Consider the following 24,561-nt stretch of genomic DNA (forward strand, 5'->3'; position numbering starts at 1 on the left):
CACTGGCACCACAATCACTTAAATAATTTCCCCTGCTTTTTATGTATATAAGAACTTCGAAGCTTTCTACTGAGCGGCGGCCGCTATAGAAATAATGTCACAGTCATTCAAATCTACCTATCTGGAAGGAAATACCATACAAAGTTCAGAAACTCACGAAACTCCGTTTCGACTCCGCTCCCACGACAGTCGGGTCTACGTAACCGAAACGGACCCGGATTTTCATCAGGTCAAGGACTATCTACTCGGCAGAATTCTGGCGCTACAACAACAACAACATCACCAAACTCCTCAGTGTGTACTTGGTTTCTTTCCACATATCGGGGGGAAAACTACAAAATGATTACACTAGTTTACAGTCATTTTGTGACTGTGAATGTGAGAGGTTGTTTCTTGGTAATTTTGTGTTGCTAAGACCGAAAATGATAGTAAAAACGTATGATTTTTTGTATTATGGTGTAGGGATCAAACCACCACCATTTACTAAATTGACAAAAATAGCTGTACGTAATGGAAAATGATGACCTCTTAGCACATCAGTCGCAAGTCACTGCCGTTACTATGACAATCGAGTCTATATACTCGTAATAATAAGAACAAATTTGAAAGCTCTTAGAGGACTAAGATATGCTTGTACAATGAAACCGCTATGTTGCATCCCTACAATAGTAACTAGTTACTTGGAGTAAAGCCACGAAGTTATGACTGTCAACAGTGATGTGAGAGCCAACGCACAACCCTGGGAAGGGACGGTTGGCCTTCTCACTTTAGCTCGCCTTCAAACGGATGTTCTTTGGCTACCTAGGGGATACTTGCTATAAGACCGGAAGTCGTGAGCTAAAAGAATGTAAAATAATCGATTCTGGTCACTCCTAAGTGAATGGCACTCAGAGAACTTTCCTCACTTACGTGAACTTCTACATATGACTCCATCCTCTACGCCAATATATCGCTATATCTATTTAAAAGTGTGTACATATGTATGCATGTATATATACATATGTAGGTCTTATGTTTACATATGTATGTACACACTATATGTTTGGATTATAAAAATTAGCATTATTAGTAAACAAAAAAGGTTCGTACACTGCTCACGCGAGTGTATATAAATAAATGAAGATAAATATAGATATGTTTGTACCTGAACATGCAGTGGCAACAATTTTACAAATGTGATGACATCTGATAATTGTAATTGTAATAAAGATTATTCATTGTTATTGGTGTTGTCAGTATATAGACACTGCTTGGGATAAAGTAACATGTTAGCTTTCATCGAAGTCACTTAACGGCAGTTTCAGGAAACGAGCTGGTTCGACGGGTCTCGGACCAAAGTGAGAAGAAGGTTAAGCGAGTTGGTTTCGAAGGGTATGCAAAGAGGTGATTATTATCGTGTGGGGACTCATTGCATGCTGGACATAAGTTGACGTTCAATGCCTGTCTAAAATTGATCGCGTCCGAATTTTGGTCGGAATATTCTTGTATGTCATCGACATATTGGAGGGATGTACTCTTGATATTCCTATGAGGCGATTTCTTCTCAAGAAAATAATTTCTTGGTGAGGAGAGTGTTATGCTCGTTTATAGGTAATATGCGGGCCTGTGGTGGTGTAGTTTATAACCGGCCGGCCTATTGTCCTGTTTGTTGTCTTTGCCCCAAGCCAGCACCGGCTAGCGGCTTGGGGGTTTTGTTATGCTGACCACCGCGAGGAGACGTTTTAGGCCGGTGTCTTCGCAAACCAATTGCCTTGACTGAATTTCTAAAAATTTTTTATTAAAAATTCACAAAATGTTATTCAAATGTTGCTCATTGGCATACTTACAAATTGTAATAAATTATTTAATTTATTATATGAAAAAAATTGCTGTAAATAGGCATTTGTTCGGCCGTCAAAACCCATATAAGCCCTTAAAAAAATAAAAAGTCTTAGTCTTTCTGAACTGAAGCCGCTTTCGGTTTTTGAAAAGTTCCAAGAAGATCCGACGTTTTCAAGCCAAATTTTGATCAGCGATGAGGCACATTTCTGGCTCAATAGGTATGTAAAGAAGCAAAGTTGCCGCATTTCGGATGAAGAGCAACCTGAAGAGATTCAAGAGCTGACTTTTCATACAGAAAAAACAACGGCTTGGTGTAGTTTGTGAGCGGGTTGAATCATCGGTCCATATTTCTTCAAAAATGATGACGGTGAGAACGTAACCGTCAATGGTATTCATTATCGCGTCATGAAAACCGACTATTTGATGCCTGAGCTTGAAGCTCATCATCTTAGCGAAATTTAGTTTCAACAAGACGGCGCCTCTTCAAACAACCCTTCGGGGAGGAGATAGTTTGACGCTTTGTGTCGGTCGATTGGCCACCAAGATCATGTGATATCACACTGATGTGGTACTATGTAAAGTTTAAAGTCTATGTGGACAATCTCGCTTCGATTGAGGCCTTGGCACCAAAATTCATCAGTTACCAGTCGATATGCTCGAACGAGTCATCGAAAATTGGACTCAATTTGAAGGCGATTATCTTCAAAAAATAAATGCCACAGAATGTTGTTTCGAATGATAGTAAACATTCCCCATTAAATTTGAAGTTTCTGTGTTTCTTCTTTTAAAAAGTAGGGTACTTCGAAATGGATCACTCTTTATACATATACAATATAACAATAAATCGAAATTTGCAATTCTCAAGTCACTTAAAAATATTTCTACAAATTAATTAACATACATATGTTTTGGCTAATTTAAAATACATTTGAACTCTGTTTACTTTAATCATTGTACATTTGTTTTATTGCGTTTCTTTTATATCACTTTCAAGCCCATAACAACTTAAGCCAGTTTTAAGTCAACAAATAATGTCAGAAGACATACATACATATATGTACATAAGTACATACATAAGTATGTATGTACATACGTGTAAACTATAACTCGAAATTCTATATATTGTATCAAAAATATGTAAATATTTACATTACTTACATACATACATATGTATATGTACACATATGTATGTATGTACATATGCAAATATGTGAACCATTGTAAGTGTCATGATTTGGCTAGCATGCGATTGTCAACAACCTGTTGTTTGCGTCAAGCGCCTGTGCAATGCCGCAAATATGACGCGAAGGCATACAGAACCCTACATACTTGTAAATATGTATGTATGTATGTATATACTCTGTGTGGGTATATGCAATGATAATTACAGATCTACAAATGTATTTTTATATTTTTGTCAAAAGCAGCGTTGCATGGCTCAGTGCTACCCCCATTAGCGTGTAAGATGATATTACAAGGTGTAGAGGTTATCAGCGCTTATCGGTGTTGTTGGGGGCTCGATAGGAAAGTTTTTGAAAAATAAGCAGTTCAAAAATATTGTGGCGTAATGAGTATTATATTTATACAGGTTGTGATTTGATTTGCTATAGTTGAAACCATCCAAATCTTAGCAAGGCCTGGAACTAATTAGTAAACTACTTGTAAAAAGCGGTAAATACGAATTCTGTAATCGTTGTCTTATTGTAATTTTTCGAAAATTCAGTCATAATTTTTGGATAGTGGCGCTTAGAGTTTTTATTCTTTACTGGCGTAGACTCCGCTTACGAGGTTATAGCCGAGTAACAGTCGTTTCTTCTCTTCGTAAGGGGGCGGCAATTGGATATTCCAAGGGAAGCCAGGTCCTTCTTTCCAACGAAGTGGAGGTCTTACTATTCCTCTGCTTCTCCCGGCGGGTACTGCGTTGAATACTTTCAGAGCTGGAGTGTTTTCGTCCATTCGGACAACATGATCTAGCCGGCATAGCCGCTGTCCTTTAACTCGCTGAACTATCTCAATATCGTCGCATATCTTATACAGCTCATCGTTCAATGCGCAAAGGAAATCTTCCGCAGAACCTTTCTCTCGAAAACTGGTAATGCGGACTCATCCGATGTTGTCATCGTCCATGCCTCTGCACCATATAGCAGATATAGGAATAATGAATGACTTATAGAGTTTGGTCTTTGTTCGTCGAGAGAGAACTTTACTGCTCAATTGCCGACTCAGTCCAAAATAGCAACTGTTGGCAAGAGCTATTATGTGTTGGATATCGATGCTGATGTTGTTGTTGGTGTATATGCTGTTTACCAAATTCAGACATCGCGACATAAAGGCAGCTCCAGCTTTGAAATCGACGAAGTGGTAGTGTGGCGATTATACCAAACGACGGGTTTCTCTTCCGAGGCTGTTTATTGCATTTCTTTGGCGGCGTTTTTTACGTGGCGGGTTCCAAACCCAGCGCACAACCCTGGCGAGAGATGGTTCATTTTCTCACTTTAGCTCGCCTTCAAACGCATGTTCCTTGACTACCTAGAGGATACTTAGTCTAATACCGGTAGTCGTGAGCTGTTTGAGCCATATGTAAAATTATCGTTTCTGGCCTCTCCCAAGTGAATGGCAATCAGAAAACCTTCCTCACTTCCGTGAACTTCTAGACATGACTCCATCCATAAAGTTAAATGCAGCGATTTTAAAACTCGAATAAAATCTTTTTCCCCTCCGTCGTAGATCATGTTCCGACTAATCTATTAGGTCTAAACTTAGAATGATATGCCTATATTCCCTACATACTTTCATGTTGTCAACTATATTAGATTCGAATGACCTCTTGAGAATTCTTTAAATTTCGTTAAATAAATAGAGTAGTTAAATAGAGGCAACAAGCATGGTTTCATTCGACGAAATTCTGTTCAGAAGTGGATTTGTGGTCTCAATCGGCAACCGATATTACAACTTGTATTTTTGGTTTTCTCGTTTCTTGCAAAACCGAATAGGATTCATCGTTACATGTAAAACCGAATAGAATTCATTGATTTGTCAAAACTTTATTACCACCACTCTTTATGTTCAGAAGTTTTTCTTTATCTTTAATAAAGTTTAAAGGGCCGAAACACGAATTTGCATGTTGTGTTGTTACATCTCCAGATTTAGATAGATTTAGATTGGTCCCGTCTGATAATGGGTGAAAATTTGGTTAGATCAAGTATGGAAAATAGAAACCAAGTTAGATCAATGAAAAAGTAAAGCAAACGGTAGGAACATCTCTACTACTCTTCTACTTGTTTTCTGTCTGAGTTATATTTTTTAAATTTCGGCTATAGTGCGCTGTATGTTGTCTTCGAGCTCCAGGAGAGGTGCTGGTTGACTGACGTAATTCTTTGATTTCACATACTCGCGGAGAAACTTATCTAGAGGCGTAAAATTGAATGACCTTGACGGCCTTTTGACTAGGACATTTCTATGTGTTCAAGTTCAGATGTGAAACATTAGGTGGCGCTTTGTCTTGTTGGAAATATGTAGATTTCAACTCCGCCGATTTCAATAAATTTTGGTGGAAAAAGGCCGATGATGTTGCCATACCACAATTCGTACCAAACGTAAATTTTTTTAGAAGCAAATGCGCTTCTAGAGGAATTTGAAGAAGATTTGACTTTATCTGTATATACTTAATAGCGAAAATTATGTTTGTCGACGAAGCCATTAAGCCAGAAATGAGCTTTATATGAGCAGATGATTTTTCGATGAATGTGAGTTTTTGAATTTTTCGGTGAAACGTGAATTTGTGTGCAGTTTCCAAGCATTGTACCAGAGTGAAACGTGACATGATCGAACCTTACCTCACACTGAAAAAATTTGACACAACTCTGTGAACAAACATGGCAGCCTTGAGTCAGTAAAATCACGTCATCCCTGCTATATTTCTGGAAAAATTATTTAAAAATCTTTTAACGCCCGAAAGCTCAAATATTTAGATGCTGTTAGACCATACTCTTGTTAATAAGGTCATTTAGACATCGATCAGAATCAAGATCGTCGATCAAGCAGCAGAGAATAAAGAAACTGAAAACCCATAATGTCGCAAGTTATCAAAATCGGAAACGTGTTTATAGTACCTTAAATCATTAACGTCATAAGTACTTACAAATATTACAATAACAATTTGCCGCAAAAGCTTGCTAAGCTCACTAATTAGAAAATAATAACACGTATTCGAGTACTACTTAGACCTCATTGCTGATTTTGTATAAATAAATATATTTTTGTATACTCGCATAAGTTATATTTATTCTTAGCAACAAATTTAAAGTGAAAAATTGTAATAAAAATCGAGAAAACTATAATATATTCAAGTATTCTGGCGATAGTTGGGTTTGACGGTTGTTGGGTCGCACTTCTCGTCCAATTTAATGTCTAACGATGGGCCCCTCTAATTTTTTGAAGTCTTCTCTCTCTCGTTGGATGAATTTATTAAAAGTTCTTTCCTATCAGATTGGTGCGCGCTCGCGTCTACCTTGTCAGACTGCAGTTACCTGTATTTTTCGCAAAGTTGAGGCTTCGAACGCAGCAGCAATCGCTTGCTGTTTACATACACACTACTAAAGTGCTTGCTGGCACGCATGCTGGACAATGTTAGACGCATAGGCGCACTTGAACTACATAGCTCCAACACGTTCACATACACGCACTCTGTATCTATATCGTTGACTGGGGCGTCTGCGATCGGCGTTCGCTGGCAACTGATCAACATGAAGCCCCATCGGTGTTGGCGGCGCAAATATCGAACGCAATTGTTTTAATAAATATTATAATTTGTTTAACTACATGCATTGTATGTATGTACATTGTGACAAAAAAGCACCTGGAAATAGTGCAGCACCTGCTTAAGTCGGTACATCTTAGTAGTTCGCTGCGATTTTTACGAAGGTTAGAAATATCGAACAAAGAATTTCTCTCAAATTTTGTATTTCTAACTGATTTTCGTATGCAGAATCGTTGCGAATGTCGACAAAGGCTTAGGATGATTCAGTTGTATCAAAAATGCAAGCCTACGAGTGATACAAAACCTTCTAGAGATCGTTGAAAACATGCTTTGTTCTGGACAACCGTCGACATCTTCAACTGATGAAAATATTCTTCTTTACTGCTGTAGATACCGCTTACACGGTTATACCCGAGCGCGCCAGTCGTTTCCTCTTTTTCGCAATGTGGCGCCAATTGTTGGAGATTCCAAGCGAAGCCAGCTCTTCCTCCACCTGGTCTTCCTCTGGTTCCCTCGGCGGGTACTGCGTTGAATACTTTCAGAGCTGTAGTGTTTTCGGACGACATGATCTAGCCAGCGGAGATGCTGTCTTTTAATTCTCATTGTTCCATTGAATGTGCTATTCGCCGTGGCCAATGCCATAAGAAATGGTAAGAGAGCTCGACATCTCTCGCGAGCCCGTTCGAATGATTTCGGTGGATATTTTAGGTATGAAACGTGTTCTTGCTCGACTCGTCCCGAAAAAGCTGAATTTTTTCGAAAAGAGTACTGTAAACAGATCTCTTTGGACATGCTTGATCGTGCGAATTCCGTTCCCACATTCATGGAGAGCATTATAATCAAAGCCAAATCCGCTCAAAAATCAAGGCGATGCTTATTGTTTTTTCGATATTCGTGATTTGGTGGATCATGAATTTGTTCCGGAGAGACGGAAGGTCAATAAAGAGTTCTATTTGGCCGTATTGAAGCGTTTCATGTGAACGTCCGGCGTTTCATGAGAACGTCCGCCCGGAATTGTGGAAGAACAATTCGTGGATTTTACACGATGATAATGCACCATCGTATCGAGCTCCGATTGTGATCAAATTTAAAGTCAACAACGCAATGAATACCATTGATCAACCACCGTATTCACCAGAATTGGCTGCGTGTGATTTTTTCTTGTTCCCAATACTGCAATCGCCGCTCAATAGAACCCGTGTTTAGTCGACCGAAGAGATAAATTCGCTGGAGGAGCTGAAGCCATCCCAAAAAAGTGCGTATGAAAAGTGTTTCGAGGACTGGAAAAATCGGTGGCATAAGTGTATTACAGCCTGGAAATATACGACTGCAACGACATCTATGTATTGACAAAATACGAAAAAACTTTTTCGACTACCCAATATTTTCCGTTTTATTTACAATTTCCTGGCACTTTTTTGTCACATTATATACATATCTAACATAGATGCTTGTAATATCTACACAAATATTTGCTTAGAGAAATTTTTGGCATTTGTGTATGCTGAAACCTTGTAAATAATTTTGCGCTTAGTGATTACCGTCAAGCGTTCTTATCAATTGCTCGCATTGAATACATTTGAATACCAACACAGGCTGATTGCGCCGGGCGTCTAAATAGCGCCTAACTGCGAGCGTTGCTTGAGCGACGGCTGAGGCCTTGGAGGGGTGCAATACAACACCGTCAAGCAATCAATGGACAGAGCACGGCAGCCGCCGGCATATGAAGCGGAAAGTTTACATACACAAACGCACGTGTGCAAATAATATGAAATTTGTGTGTGAAGGTAGGCACAAAGTCAACTTAACGACAGTCGATTCGACAGTCGTGCGCCTATTAAGCGATCAACATGCTACAGTCATCCATTATCACTTCTCCATCATCCCTTTTTATGTGGTGGCTTAACGACGACGATGACGACGACGACGGCGAAGCGTAGAAGTTTCAGTGTTCATTTGCCAACCGTTGGCATCGGTTCTGGTTCTCGGTGGCGCTCTAGCTTGTACTACACACTAAACATACATACTGTATATAAAACTTTATTCTACAAATATTTGCGGCTATCTACTCTATATTATTACCGCTACGATCTACAATATACCGAAGCTATCAGGTTTAAAGTTGTTTAACTTTGCGAAACTTGCATTGCATTTCTAGCCGAAAAAAACATTGCGTTTTGGTGACTCTAATAAAAAGCGATATAACAACAAAAACGTGATACACACTATATAAACTGTGTACATATCGCAGAAACACGTGGGTTCTCGACGAGCGAGACTACACAACGCACGATCACATTTTGCCAGGCAGCGCCGCAAGCTCACACGCACGCAATCTACAGTGCATATATGTATGTACAATTACAATACATATAGACAGACTAACGCGACTGTGGTTACCAAATATTTATGGACATACAAATGTTGCGCGGCGTGCTTAGTGCGTACTAGTAGTACCAGAGTTTTAGTTAGTGCGAAGTGACATTATTGATTTATTTAAAAAGTCAAGCGGAAAGGCGCAAATTTCACGACATTTCACTTTCGCATTGTGTCTCGCGTTTGGCGTTTTGTGAAAATCAATTTCAATTAACGTACGCGTAGCGGAAGTGTCAAATATTTTGGCTTGCTTGTGTTAAATCAACGTCAGTTAGCGAAAAGTTAAAGTTTTTCTGTACCAACGCGCAGGAAGATGTCTTCGAAAGCGGCGCTCGTTGGCGGCAAGCAGCTGCTGGTGGTGGGCAGCGGTGGGCGCGAGCACGCGATTTGCTGGAAGTTGTCGCAGAGCGAGCAGGTGGTCAAAATCTACGCGTTGCCCGGCAGCCATGGCATTGCTCAAGTGCCCAAGTGCTCCAATCTGAGTGATGTAAACGCAAAAGATTTCCAGGTATGTTTGTAACGAAGTGACTTATGTAGATAGTGGAAGGTATATAAAGGCAATTCAATATGAACACATGGCTGTCGCTCGTTTTGGCGTTGTTGGCGCTCGTACTCTCAAACGTTTTGCTTGTGTGTGTATCATCGCGTTTTGGTTAGGGTTTTGCCGGTTTCATATTTGTTTTACTCAGTTAGTGCGCATAACGATATGGCAGATCATTCTAATGGCGGAATAAAAGGTGTTTCTTGAAGAGTCGGCGAGTTAAAGAAAAAATATTAAAATCCGCTTGTGTTGTGATTCAGCGCCTTCTTTTTTTTTGCGCGTTAAATACACCGAAGCTACATATAATACCCTTCACAAATAAAAAAGTTTCCATACAAGAACTTGATTTGATTGTTTAGCTTGTACGACAACTGTTCGTTATTGTTGTCCGATCTAAACAAATTGTTCGGAGATTGTACCGTTGCTTCGAATAATAATTCATGCCAAATTTCATTAAATAATATCAGCAAATAAAAAAGTTTTCCTTGCAAGTACTTCATTCCGATCGTTCAGTTTGTATGGCAGCTATATATAGGATATATGAACTGATCGAAACAATTTCTTTGTATATTGCCCTCCGTTGCCTTAGAAAATACCCCGTGCTAAGTTTCGTGAAGATGTCTCGTCAAATAAAAATGTTTTCATCCAACACCTTGATTTTGATTGGTCACTTTGTATGACAGGCATATGCTATAGAGACTCGAAACCGGCGGTTCCAACTTCTTGGCGAGAAAATGTTGTTTGTACAATTTCAGAATGATAACTCATAAACTGCAAAACTAGTTCGTGTTTCCTTTTCAGGGTATAAAAACCTTATTCTTCCGTCACAATTATTAAAATGCTCATAATTTATAGCAATGTGTGGAGAGTTCTTCGGATTCGTGGGTACGCAGTACATTATATTTGGACCTGTTCCTACGTGTCTCAGTTTCGTTGTGAAGCTGACTTTAAATTTTTTGAGAAATTAGAACGGCCGGTTCACTATTTATCTTTTGTAAACCCACATTAAGAATTTCTGTTTAGCATAGAACCCTTTTGATAGGTATATTCGAGAGTGGAACCGCAACCCTTTAGTGCTGAGATATATGCGATTTCAGTTCAAACCGGCGACGAGCTTTTAACTGAAGTTTTAACTTTTGGCTCTGACTATACAACCCTAGTGATCGGCGCTTCTTACAAGAGAGCTTACTCCACGAGTATACTCGTATTTCTTTAAGATGTGATGCGATTGAATAATTCACATTTATAGACCGACGCTTTTTAATTAGAAGTCTCATCGAATGAGAAAAAGTTCAGCTTAAGAGAGTAAGACATTATCGGTCTCAAAAACTTCCAAAAATCATTGATTCCACGCTCATAAATTCATTCTAATTTGAAGTGAACGTTCTCTCATCCAAAGCATTTTGCTTAGACCGGTACTAGTAATAGTCCAAAGGTGCCAAGTTTGGAGATATGGTGGGTGTAGTAGTACTACCAATCACACCGCAAAAGCTTTTAGCGAGTCATCAAGCTTGTAAGAGGTCTCGCATTATCCTGCTGGAATACCGCACCTTTTCTATTGATCAATTCTGGCCTCTTCTGTTTAAGTGCATTGTTCAATTTGTCTAGCTGATCACAATACATTTTGGAATTAATTGCGATGTTATCGGACAAAATCTCAAAATAATCGTTCTCATTGAAATCCCACCAAACAGACAACATAACATTTTTTTGGTGATTATCGGCCTTGAAGTGATTTGAGCTGGTTCATCCCTTTTAGACGATGAGATCTTGAGCTTTACGTTCTTATAAACAACTCACTTTTTGACGCCAGTCAAAATGTCCTTCGAAAATGGATCACTTCTTTGACGTTTGATAGGCAAATCACAGTCTTTGAGATGACATAGAAAATTTCGTCCTGTTAGAACATGAGGAGCCCATATGTCAAGCTCCGAAATTAGACCTAGAAGTTTAATAGGCTTATAAATGGTCGCGTTAGACAAATTTAGTCTCCCAGCAATTTCTCGAGTTTTTTTTTGACAATTTGCATTGACCAACGACCTTTTTTATTCACATTAGCTTTAAGGGTACTTCCAGGACGTGGTGCATCCTCAAGATCGAAAGTGCCGCAACGAAATTTCGCAAATCAATTTCGGAAATGTCGTTTGGTCAAGAATGTTGTTTCGGTCTTCCATCTTCGATAGAGCACCAAACAAAAACAGGACATTTTTTTATAAACAAGCCTTACTATTTCCGGTGTTCAAATATAAAACGGTTGGGTGTGAAGTTGGCGGCAAAAAAATTCAATAATATCAGAAGTTGTCATCAAACGATACTACTTTGTGAACGACCCAATATAATAAAAGTTTGAGCACGTCATTCTATATATGTGACCTGGTCTACGAAAAGGGGGCTAACGTGCGAAAACTAGTTTTCTGGGAAAAGCTGTTAAAAATAATCGTCAGTTTCTCGTTATCTCATCAATTGTTCTCCTTTTTTTGACACCCCCCTTTTCGTAGACCAGGTCACATATGTATATAGTTTCCAATGAATATACAAACATACATACATATGTACACACATTCAATACTTAAAATATATTTCCAAAGGTAATAGGAAATAGTTTTACATTGCTGTGGAGGCATGTGCTAGTTGAGAGTACTTTTAAGTATTTGATTATAGAGTCTAAATCTCAATACAAACTTTTAGCGATAACGCTGACATCTTTGAGAACAATCTTCTACAAGTTGTCTATGCAAACAAAATTAATGTGTTTAGTTATCGCTGACAAATGCAAAGTTTTTGCGATAACGGTTAAGTGAAATGGTTGCAGACAAAACTGGAAAAGCTGTCTCTAAAGTATTGTCCACGAAAATAAATTAGGTTTTTGCTTTATTGAAGAAATATCGACGACGGATTTTTTGTCTACCCTCTTTCTCTCTCTCTATTAAGGATTGTGGCAGCAATCTTGTATACATGCATTGAGAAACATAATTTAGGGTGTATAACTCTATATAAATCGGTCTTCTTATAGGAATTTGATGCTAAGGACTTCACTTGATTTTTTTTTCGGAAAGCTCTAAAACCCAATACTAAACAGTGTGGAAGAGTTAGCTATTGCAATTTGACGCCAAGAATTCCTCTTATTTTTCATAGGCCGCTTCAAAGCTCCTAGAATAATTTTTATAGCTTCTAAGCCCATCTCCAGAGGTTCAATGTCTTTGCTTGTTTTCAATCAGGAAATTTTCCATATAAACTATTTTTTCAAACGCCTGTTATATGTGTATAGTTTTTAGCGTTAGGTTACAAAAAAATATCCTTAGCCAAGATATAAAGCTGGCAAGGGCTAGGGTACTCCCGCTATCAGTAGAATGTGAACGGGTCGGTGCTCTTCTCTCCTCGTGTCTTGCACTACTGGATAGCTTGGTTTCGCGGGAACTTATCCAGCGCTGGGCTACCATTGGTTCATGCATTGTCGCAAAAGCCTTTCGTCCCAAGATCGATGACAAGAGATCCAGGGATTTGCCATCTGCAAAAGCTGTATGGAAAAAGGCGAGTAGGATTCCTCTCAGCACTTCCTTCTTTATTGTTTTGCATTTGCGAGATCAAGGCAGAAACACTTTGAAGCTCATACTTTCATGAACCACCAATCCGGAAATGGAAACCCCCCAAAAAAAATTTTATTGGCCTCAAGGCGCTTTGCAGATTTATAAGCTCGAAGTACAGGAGTTTTGTCTTTATAACATCACAAAGAACTACTTATAGTTGTGCAAGTGCGATCTTCAAACCAGCCATCATACCTAACGTATAAATCTTTACAATCACTGAAATAGTAAAGACTAAGCTTTAAGCTCTCAGAGTGGGTATGACTAAAGCCTGTGCATCTCAACTTTGTTTAATCCACTGATTGCTGGAAGGGCAAGTCTGGCAGTGACGTACACTCATTGACGGTTTAGACACATATACATTTTCACGATCTTTGAAATATTGAAGACTAAGCTTTAAGCTCTCCGAGCGGATATACCAACAGTCTTTGCTGCTCAACTGTGTTTAGTCCACTAATTGCGGCAAGTTTGGCAGTGACGTCCACGCAGTACACACCGTTCCAAAACTAAAATTTCGAATACTTCGAAAAAGTGTTAAAATTAAAATATTTTATTTAACCAGTTTGCATTTTTATACATATATAACAGTGTTGTACTTGTGCGAATGTGATTGACTATGAATGAGTGCGTCGGTGTGTCGGCCCTTCAGCTGTGTAATGTGCATGGAATTCGTTAAATTCATTATAAATAAATTAGAATACATTTTCCTCTTATCTACGCCACTACAGAGAGTGAGATCCATTTTACTGCAGACGTAAAACAGACACTCTTCAAAAACGGCGCCTCACATCGTTGCGTCTAGCATTCCGTTGACTCGGACGCTTCGTCGCAACGCTCTTGCTGTTGAAGCTGCTCGTCTTGTAGTTGAAATTTCGCGAATTGTGGGGGGTAAGTAATGGTGGCGCAATCTCAGTGGACAGACGTGGGCGCAATTCGCCGGCCTTTATCACCTTGAAGGGGTGTGTGCGTATATATTCGAGTGCGCGCAGCACATAGTCGGGTGTCTTGGGAATGTGATCGCCCACCGGATGATAGCCGGTTTCATCCGCCGTGTAGGACAGCTTGATTGCCACACCTTCGGGTGAGACATAGCTGGAGGCGCCTTTGATCGCAACACCAGCAGTGCCCTGTTCCATGCCGCTAATGCCATTGCCCGTTTCGTATTGATAGTGATAGCGGCCGTCTTTTTTCATTTCTTGATCATTACGCAAGATCGGCACTTTTGGCCCAGCATCACCGCGTCGGCCGGCCGTAATGCTGTTCGGATGTTTATAAGTGGCCGTTGTTTGTCGCTGCGGGAAGTTTGCTTTACTGGCTGTTGGTTTTGTTGTTTGCTGTCGTGTTGTTGCTGCTTTTGTTGGCACATGGTATTTCCCACCAAAATATTTGTCACTACGTGCCTGCGCGACCGCAGCCAAAATGACGATCATTAAAAAACACTACGAAATAGAATTGAATAATGCAAAAGCGGGAGAAAGGTGAAATTTTTGCCACATTTTTAACACTTTCTTAGAAATTTTTATTATCAAAATGATTTTGTTTTTATAAGAGTGGGTTTTCCTTACAATTAGCTTCATTTTCTGTTATTCACTGTTCACAGTTAATCCGTATGTTGCGTGATCCGCCAAGTCAAAAGTGTAACTGTTGCTCTTAGCCGGCCTCCAAAGCTTTTTATATCGACCAGCTCGGTTTAGTCCGTCACATTACCATTTTCGAAGCACCAGACTGCTGGCTGTTGTCTTTTTCCGCACATTAATAGCTTCAATAAATTAAAACATTCTTCTCACTCGCTGGCTGGCTGGCTGACGGGTTGTACCAATAACAAGAATCGACCGCGTGGGTACAACGTCGCAGCCGCGCTAACGCATCACTTTTTTATAGTTCAAATTAACTGACAAATGTAGAGTAAATCCAAGTTGCGCTCAATCACGGCGATTGTGTGTGGAAAAACTATTTTAAATTTTGTGTTTTACACGAAGCAATAAGTGGAGACGGAATTTGCATATAATGCAGCAGTAAAACAGTTTGCCGATCTATCTCGTCAGCGCTGCGCATTAGTAACTAACAACCTCATCAGTGTTAAAACAAATTCACATCGCTCTGGCGGGGTGTGTGTCCGCGGTCAAACAATGCTCAACATATTTTTTCGAAGTTTGTTGATTTATGTCCGATAGCTATGTCGTACTGCACTGGTCTTGGCCAACTGCGTAAATGAATTTAGCCTATTTCGGAAGTTGTCATGTTGTTGTCAGTTTTGGTGTTGATGGTGTGTTGTATTGTTGCTGTGAATGCTGTCGATGTTGACTTTGATCTTCTTCATTTTCGCTCTATAAACTAAGTCAATGTCAGTCAATGTCGGTTTGTTTTTCAAAATATTAGATAATCATGTTATAATTATTAGTTTCCTAGGCATCCCACTAAGAAAATACTGATTCTGACTTTCAAAATTTATCTTGAAAGTATTGTGACAATTTTTGTTGTGTCTTATTTTCTTCGATTCCTTTTTTTTATCGGAGCGAAAGGACGATCCATTTCGGGGTTCCCTACTTTTTGAAAGAAAAAATACAGAAATGAAAGAAAGGAAATTCTTTGGCATTTATTTTTTGAAGATTATCTCTTTGAAATGCTCGTCTACGTCTCTGATGGTTCATCTGTTAAGTCCAATTTTCGATGGTTCGTTCGAGCATTTCGACTGTTAACTGGCGAATAACACGCGTGATGTTTTGCTTCAAAGTCTGAATCGAAGCGGGATTGTCCGCACAGATGTTAGACTTTACGTATTCCTACAGGAAAAAGTTTAACGGTGTGTACCACGATCTTGGTGGCCAATCGACAGACCCAAAACGTGAAACGGTCTGCTCACCGAAGTGTTCTCTCAATAAATCCCTTGATAGATGCGCTGTGTGGGAAGTGGTGCCGTCTTGTTGAAGCCAAATATTGCCTAGATTATGAGCTTTAATTTCAGTTATCAAATAATCGGTTATCATGATGCGATAACGGTCGCCATTGACTGTTAAGTTCTGACTGGCACCACTTTTGAAGAAATACATATGTATGTACCGATGATTCAACCACACCAAACCTTTGTTGTTTTTGGATGAAATGGCAGCTGCAGGTTGATCTTCGTCCCAAATGCTCCAATTTTGCTTTTGAATTGGGAAAGTAGTAGTTCAAAGTAAACATAGAAAAGCTGGCTGGCGTAAAGGTATGTTAGCTGCGCTCAACACTCTAAACATCTATACTGATGGCTCGAAAATGGACGATGATGGAATTGGTGCGGGATTAACTGTCCAGAGTTCGACATAAGGCAAAATTTTAATTTGGTGGATCAGTATGTTTCAAGCTAAGGTTTTTGCTTTTGCGAAATCCGCGGAGCTGGCCTCTAATGCAACTGCAGACAATTCCAGAGTCAACATCTACGTAGACAGAAAGCAGCAGTCATGCCTTAACCTGGTATCGCATACCGGCCATAAGTGTCTTTGGAAGCTGGGCAGCAGTGGAAAGTGTTACCAGAAGTAAGCAGCTTCAGTGCCAGATGTACGGCTAACATCCGAAAAGTGATCAACATTGGGAAACCCATGCATTGTTTATATGACGATCTCGACAGAAGTATGGCAAAGAAAACCAAAACTCGATGGAACGAGCTACTTAGGTGCAAAACTGCAAAAGTCATGTGCAAAACTGTAGAACGGAAGTACGCAAAATTCCTATTGGCACTCGATAGAAGAGACTATAGGAGCATGATGAGAATACTAACTAGTCAATGTCTGGTGGCGACACATACTCGTAGAATGGGGCTGACAGATCGATAAGACTGCAGGGAATGTCTATAGCAAGGCACCAGGAAAACAATGAAGTATAGTATCTCTTGTGCACTTGTCCCGCATTGGCAGGACTACGCTGTAAACATCTGCGACTCCACGGTATGATACAATGAAGGAGGAATCGATAGTGATGCCGCTGAGTCTGTTAAAATTCGCGTCAAGTGCAGGCATCCTAAAAAATAACTACTCGTGTTGGACCTAGCAACTGAAGTTCATCTCATATCGCAAAGGACCTAAAAGAAGAAGAAAGGTTAGGTTAGGTTAATCTGGTGGATTATTCTTCTTGAAAGCCACATGTCTAAAAAAACCACTCTTTGTGTTTCTACTATAATGGAAATTTTCAATCTTAGCTTTAAAATATAATATTTATTGGACAGTTGTGTGTGTTTTTTCCTTCTTTTTTGAATCTTGCGTTTCATTTCTCACAAATTCTCACTCGTAGATTAAATTAAACTAGTTCTAAATAAAGATAAAGTAGTATTTTATTAGGCGTGGGTTAATAAGCTCTGGCTGAAATAAATCAGTCCACAAATTTAAATGAAAATAGTCGAAATGGCACGGCATTTGAATTCGTATTTGGACATTTGTGTAGTTAACTATTTTCGCACCTAAACATTCTTTACTTTTGCGTCATTTTCCAGAAATTAGTTGCATAATTTATATACTTATTTGTATCTATAGAATAACATTAAAAAATAATAATACTTTTATGCTATAATAAAATCCTATATTACAACATTTATGATCAAAAATTAATAATTTTTCCGTTTTTTCGCAATTCACAAATTTTCGCCGCATAAATTTGAATTCTGGTTGGAGGTGTCAGAAAAAATACTCGCAAACATTAGTCAAAACTACAAACTAAAATTAGCATTTCTTGTATTATTTATTATTATTATTCATTGAGCTCACCGTTGATATACAAGTATATTGTACAGAGATAATTTGTAGGAAGTAGTTGATTGACCTTTGCCATAAAATATTTTTTCCCACTAAGAAATTTATGTACTGGGAACGTCACGCACTTGACCTTGGCGGGCAATTGTAATCAAAGTGAGACAGTTCACACAGTCACGCACGCTCACGTCGTTTGATTACCGTTTTTATAGATCTGCACTCATATCAATCCATATAACGGGGTTTTCAATTACAGCGTTACAAAAAAACGAAAACAGTTTGGGATATAAATAAAATGCCTTATTCCTGTGGAAGTTCATTCGATACCATTATCTATGGAACTCGATTCTTTAGCATGGCCACCACAGGTTCGCTTGCAGAAGTCCAGATGCTGCACACAATTTTCGACGGTTTTAAGCATAAATCGGCCGATACTGCTGCAATTTCATGTTCGATATTCGTACGAAGTTCAACAATCGTCACTGCCTTCTTGGCATAGACCGTAGACCTAAACCCACAGGAAATAGTCTAACGACGTCAAATCGCACGACCAAGGTGGCCAATTGACTGGGCCATTTCGTGAGATAACACGTTTACCAAACTTGGTTTCCAATAAATCGATTGTGACATTCGCTTTGTGGCGCCGTCCTGTTGGAGCCACATATTGTTCAAGTCCATATCATCCAACTCGGGCCAATAATATTCGGTTATCATTGAGCGGAAGCGATTCCCATTCACAGTAACGTGCCGGATCGAAGAAGTACGGCCCATTAACTCCGCCGGCCCATAAACCATACCAAACCGTAATTTTTTTGGGATGCAATGGTGACTCATGGGGTATGTGTGGGTTACTGCCTGACCAATAACGCATATTTTGCTTATTGACGAAGCCATTCAGCCAGCAATGAGTCTCATCGCGTAAGATGATTTTTCGATGAAACTCCGGATCGTTTTCAAGTGGTTGCTCAGCTAAATTCACGAACATACAGGTACGACGGTTGTGGTGGTCAGGCGGCTTCAGTTCTTCGTAAATTTGATCTTGCAAGGATGTAGGCCAAGATCTTTTCGCAAAATTCGACACAACGACTTGACAGAGATGCCCAACGCTTGAGGACGACGTATGAGATACTGATTTGAGTCTTTCTCAATTGATGCGCTAGCGACAGCAATATTCTTGACACTACGGACACTTCTCACTGGCACGGGAAGATTGTGTACTGTGCCAGTGGATTCAAATTGTTCCACTGGACGCTCAATTGTTAATCTGACAGGACGATTATGACGACCATAAATTGGACGTAGCGCTCTTAAAGTTGAGGTCACTGACTGAATTTCGGTAGTAAATTTAAATAATTTCGACTCGTTGTTGGATCGTATATCTTTCGATGATGAAGTGGCAAAACTTACTCAAGAGAAATGTCAGAAGAGCGGGAAAAAATGTGGCGTCGCTTGTTGTCCCTATCGGTCTACATTTGTAGCGTCCCTATTGAAAAACCCATTACTTTTTTATATGTATAAATATGTTTGAATTCTTGTTAAACTTTTCTTTTCTTTTTCAGGGCATCGCCAGCTGGTGCAAGAAGCAATCAATAGATTTGGTCATTGTTGGTCCTGAAGACCCCTTAGCCAATGGGTTGGGTGATGCTCTCAATAAGGCTGGTGTACGTTGTTTTGGTCCCAATAAGAAGGGCGCTCAAATTGAGTCGGACAAAAAGTGGGCCAAGGACTTTATGCTGCGGCATAGTATACCGACTGCGCGATATGCGTCATTTACCGATGTGAATCAGGCCAAGGAGTTTATAAATAGGTGGGTAAAGAAACGATTTAGAATTATAATTTTGGTGGATTGCTATGGCTATTGAGCTCCGTCAATATCTGTAGAGATAAGCTTGAAAATTAAAAATTTTGTAGCATAGTATTTAAAGACCGGAAAAAAATAAAATATATAGGGATCCAAGGATTAATCTCAACTAAGCTGGTACCTGATTTTCATTTAGATTAAGTTAGGTTAGTTTGATAGGCTAATAAGCCTTCTATAGACTACTTTTGATCCTTAGCGATACCAGTTGAGGGTTCTAAGGCCTCATTAATCATACCCTTCCAGTGTTTCATAAGATGCTACATACTTTTCGCCTGTAGTCTGCTCTATCTGTCTCCCCATTCTACAGGCGTGTGCCGCCACCAGACAGTGACCAGTGAGTATGCCTTCTCTCGGGTACACTTCGGTGAATCATTCCATATCTTTTTAATCTTCCTTACCATGTCCCTGTTCATATCATCGCACACACAATGCATGAGTTTACCAATGTCGGTCCCGTTTCTGGTTACCGAAGATTCTATGGATTTGACTTTTTCATTCAAATAACGCATATTTCTCCTTCAATTTCAGCGCCCCCTACAAAGCACTCGTCGTCAAAGCTGCCGGTTTGGCCGCCGGCAAAGGTGTCGTGGTTGCAGCAGATACCGTCGAGGCCTGTCAAGCTGTCGATGAGATACTTGGACAACGCAAATACGGTAATGCGGGCGACACCGTAGTCATAGAAGAATTACTCGTCGGCGAGGAAGTATCCGTGCTCGCATTTGTTGATACACAACATGCTCAGGCTATGTTGCCCGCGCAGGATCACAAGCGGCTGCGCGAAGGTGATGAGGGACCCAATACCGGTGGCATGGGCGCATACTGCCCATGTCCGTTAATACCGCCCGCCGATTTGGAACGCATTAATAGAGCTATACTGCAGAAAGCCGTAGATGCTTTACGCCAAGAGGGTATACACTATTGTGGTGTACTTTATGCGGGTCTAATGCTGACCGTTGATGGTCCTAAGGTGTTGGAGTTCAATTGCCGCTTTGGTGATCCGGAGACGCAAGTCATATTGCCATTACTCGAGACTGATTTGTATGCCGTAATGAGCGCTTGCTGTGAGAATCGTCTCAAGGAAATACAACTGCAGTGGCGTGAGGATGTCAGTGCCGTTGGTGTGGTCATGGCCAGTGCTGGCTATCCAGAGACCTCAACAAAGGGCTGCATAATCGAGGGTACATAATCCAATTAGTTATTTCGAAATATATTTAGAATATTTTCTCTATTTTCTTTTGAACTTGTTATCCAAACAGGTATGCCACCAAATACCGCTGATGAGTTGATCTTTCATAGCGGCGTAGCGGTCAACAAGGCTGGCCAGTATCTAACCAATGGTGGCCGTGTGCTGATAGCTGTAGCGCTGCGTGAAGATTTGCGCCAAGCGGCGGCTGACGCTACCAAGATATGTCAGGGAATCACATTTTCGGGCGCTGGCGCACAATTTCGTACCGATATTGCGGAGAAAGCCTTCAAAATGTAATTATTTGGCTTAACACATTCTTTACTTACATGAAGTGTCAAATTTAATAAATCTTTTGTACGAATCTTATGCACAAAAAAATCAAACTAATGGTGTTTCAATTACTTGGCAGGCTAAAGACGTTCGTTCCGACATTCAAAGCGCTCTCCTACAAGGATAGCGGTGTTGACATAGATGCGGGTGATGATCTGGTGCAACGCATAAAACCGTTGTCTCGTGGTACGCAAAGACCCGGTGTTGTGGGCGGTTTGGGTGGATTCGGTGGCTTATTCCGCTTGAATGAGGTGAGCAAAACATTTTCGAGCCGTTTTGAAAAGTACGATAAATCTTCAATATATTTCCTCACACAGCTAAATTACAAAAATCCTGTGATCTGCGAAGCCATTAATGGTGTGGGCACCAAGATAAAACTCGCACTCGAACATGAGATGTACGAAAGTATCGGTTACGATCTGCTCGCTATGTGCGTCAATGATGTCCTCGAGTCTGGCGCTGAACCAGTTGCCTTCTTGGACTACATAGCTTGTGGCAAGCTACAAGTGCCGATTGCTGCACAAATTGTAAAGGGTATTTCCGACGGCTGTCGTGAGGCGGGTTGTGCGCTCTTGGGTGGTGAGACCGCTGAAATGCCCACGGTCTACGAGGTCGGTAAATATGATATCGCCGGCTATAGCGTGGGTATACTTGAGGCTGGCAAGGAATTGCCGAAATTCCAGCAATACGAGGAGGGAGACTTACTGATATCGTTACCAGCGAACGGGTTGCATTGTGCGGGTTTCCATGCGCTATTAAAACAACTTGAGATGGCCGATATTGATTTGACCGTTAAGTGCGAATTTGGTGATGAGACTAAAACGTTAGGTAAAATGTTTGAAATCTCTTGAAGGATTAAAACTTAGTATAGCTGTTTTTACACAGGTCAACAGCTCTGCGAACCCTCTCGAATCTATGTGAAAGAAGTGCTCGCGCTCTTACGTGAATGCGATGTCAAGGCTATTTCGCATATAACCACCGGTTTGCTGCCAGATGTGCAACGCATTATACCGCCAGACCATGAGATATCTCTCGATTTTGGTGATCTCAAAATTCCAGCAATTTATGGCTGGTTAGTGGGCCGGTTACGCTTGACTCCACAAACACTTTTGGACAATCTGAACTGTGGTATTGGGCTTGTTATGATCGTGCCAAAGCGATGCACTGTTTGGAAGCGACTGCTTGGCACGGGCGCTAAGGTGTTCGGTGTGTTGAAACGTAGAATGCACTCTTGCCACCAACAACATCAAATTGAGGTGCGCAACTTTGTAGAGGGTTTGGAAAAATCCATCGAACGTTTTGGCGGTCTATCCGAGAGGAATATGCGTACCTTGGATGAGCCACATGAACGTGACTTAGCCTTGGAGCTATGCGATGGCGCTTTGACACAACAACGCAATGAAACTTTAACCACAAAACTGGGCAGACGTTTGATGGGCGTACCAAAGACATACAAGGACCCGGTATTGGTACTGGGCACTGATGGCGTGGGCACTAAAATAAAGATCGCACAACAAACCGAGCGCAATGGTACGGTTGGCATTGACCTGGTGGCGATGTGCGTGAATGACATACTGTGTAACGGCGCTGAACCGCTGACCTTCTCGAGCTATTATGCGTGCGGTGATTTGGTGGAAGAAACGGCAACTACGATAACTGGTGGCGTGATTGAAGGCGCAGCGCAAGCTGGCAGCAGTTTAGTGGGTGAGTACAAGTAGTGCGCGCATATCCAGTGGAAATTATATTTTTTTTTATTTTTTAGAGACGCACATTGCTGAGGTACCACTACTTTATGCATCCGATGTGTACGATCTTGCCGGTTTTTCACTTGGCATTGCTGAATACAGTCGCCTGCTGCCGCGCACTGATGAAATACGTGCGGGCGATGTGCTGATCGGCCTGCCGTCCTCCGGTGTGCATAGCAACGGCTTCAGTCTTGTACATGCCATTATGAAACAAGCCGGCGTTACATTCGAAGACAAAGCGCCTTTCAGTCATAAAACATTCGGTGAGGAATTCCTTACACCCACACGCATTTACGTTAAGGCACTGCTACCACTCGTGCAACAGGGTCATATCAAAGCCTTGGCGCATATTACCGGCGGTGGGCTAACGGAGAATATACCACGTGTACTACCCAAAACCTTAGCTGTGCAATTGGATGCGAAGCAATGGAATATACCACCCGTCTTTGGTTGGCTTGCCGCGACGGGTAATGTAGCGCCACAAGAAATGCAACGCACCTACAACTGTGGACTTGGCGTAATTTTAGTGGTCTCACCGAAATATGAACAGTCTGTGTTGGCTGAATTACAGTATCGTGAGCGCGCGACACGTGTCGGCGTGGTGGTGAAGCGCTCCAAGTCTGAAGCGCCACAGGTTGTAACCGATAACTTCCAAAGTTGCTTGCAGCGCGCACAGAAATTACAAAATAAGCCACGTAAGCGTGTTGCGGTGTTGATCTCCGGTACAGGCAGTAATCTGCAAGCGCTCATCGATGCTTGTCGCGATACCTCACAAGGTGTACACGCCGACATCGTTTTGGTAATATCGAATAAAGCGGGTGTGTTAGGTCTTGAGCGCGCGGAAAAAGCTGGCATACCCTCCGTGGTGATCTCGCATCAAGAATATGCGAAACGCGAGGACTTCGACGCGGAGATGACTAAAAAGTTGTTGGAGCACAATGTGGATTTGGTATGTTTGGCTGGATTTATGCGCGTATTGAGTGAGCAGTTTGTACGCCAGTGGAAGGGACGTTTGGTGAATATACATCCGTCATTGTTGCCTAAACACCCCGGCTTGAAGGTACAACAGAAGGCGCTTGATGCTGGCGATAAGGAGTCTGGCTGTACAGTGCACTTTGTGGATGAGGTAAGCGGTATATGCAAATACTTTGATTTAACTTCATGTTCACGGTTTTCATTTCGCACTTTTTAGGGTGTGGATACCGGTGGCATTATTATTCAAGCTAGCGTGCCCATACTGCCGAATGATACTGAAGAAAGTTTAACAAAGCGCATACATGTGGCGGAGCACTTTGCTTTCCCAAAAGCGCTGCGCCTGTTGGCCACTGAATCCGTCAAACTGAGTGAAGATGGCAAAGTGATTTTTTCCTGATTTTTAGTTTTAATTTTCAGTAACAATTTTTTGGGGGGTATAGAAATAGTTCTTATAGCAATATTCTACTTCAAAAACCAGTTTTGCCAACCGTTTAAGTGCGCCATGGAGTCTGTAACACTGCTCTTAAAACAATGAAATTCGTGAAAACTTTATATGCATATGTATACTAACGCAATGAAAAACAATGAAAGCATTTATAATAAAAAAAAACTAGTTTGTATAATAAAGTTTATGAAACTTGTAAAAATAGGTTAAAATAAAA

General features: G+C 40.7%; 2 protein-coding genes across 2 annotated transcripts; one reads left to right on the forward strand and one right to left on the reverse strand.

The window, feature by feature from the left end:
* Positions 1 to 8,544: 8,544 nt before the first annotated feature.
* LOC120769741 (trifunctional purine biosynthetic protein adenosine-3) lies at positions 8,545 to 24,548 on the forward strand. The gene is made up of 9 exons (XM_040096898.1): positions 8,545 to 9,464; positions 19,362 to 19,609; positions 20,192 to 20,841; positions 20,920 to 21,142; positions 21,259 to 21,430; positions 21,497 to 22,007; positions 22,065 to 22,883; positions 22,942 to 24,050; positions 24,117 to 24,548. The coding sequence occupies exons 1-9, from the start codon at positions 9,270 to 9,272 to the stop codon at positions 24,294 to 24,296; spliced, it is 4,107 nt and encodes a 1,368-aa protein (XP_039952832.1). The 5' UTR covers positions 8,545 to 9,269; the 3' UTR covers positions 24,297 to 24,548.
* LOC120769744 (pupal cuticle protein) lies at positions 13,752 to 14,658 on the reverse strand. The gene is made up of 2 exons (XM_040096901.1): positions 14,647 to 14,658; positions 13,752 to 14,520 (listed from the first exon to the last, which is right to left on the reverse strand). Exons 1-2 carry the CDS (start codon positions 14,656 to 14,658, stop codon positions 13,852 to 13,854), a joined length of 681 nt encoding a protein of 226 aa, XP_039952835.1. The 3' UTR covers positions 13,752 to 13,851.
* Positions 24,549 to 24,561: the final 13 nt, after the last annotated feature.

Source organism: Bactrocera tryoni, chromosome 2 (genome assembly GCF_016617805.1).
Source record: "Bactrocera tryoni isolate S06 chromosome 2, CSIRO_BtryS06_freeze2, whole genome shotgun sequence".
Taxonomy (NCBI): Eukaryota; Metazoa; Arthropoda; class Insecta; order Diptera; family Tephritidae; genus Bactrocera; species Bactrocera tryoni.

Excerpts from the sequence above, each read along its gene's own strand:
- LOC120769741 (XM_040096898.1), top strand. The coding sequence starts at position 9,270 with ATGTCTTCGAAAGCGGCGCTCGTTGGCGGCAAGCAGCTGCTGGTGGTG. Across the intron at positions 20,842-20,919 it reads AAAGGGCTGCATAATCGAGG|GTATGCCACCAAATACCGCT; the intron begins GTACATAATCCA and ends TTATCCAAACAG. Across the intron at positions 22,008-22,064 it reads TGATGAGACTAAAACGTTAG|GTCAACAGCTCTGCGAACCC; the intron begins GTAAAATGTTTG and ends GTTTTTACACAG.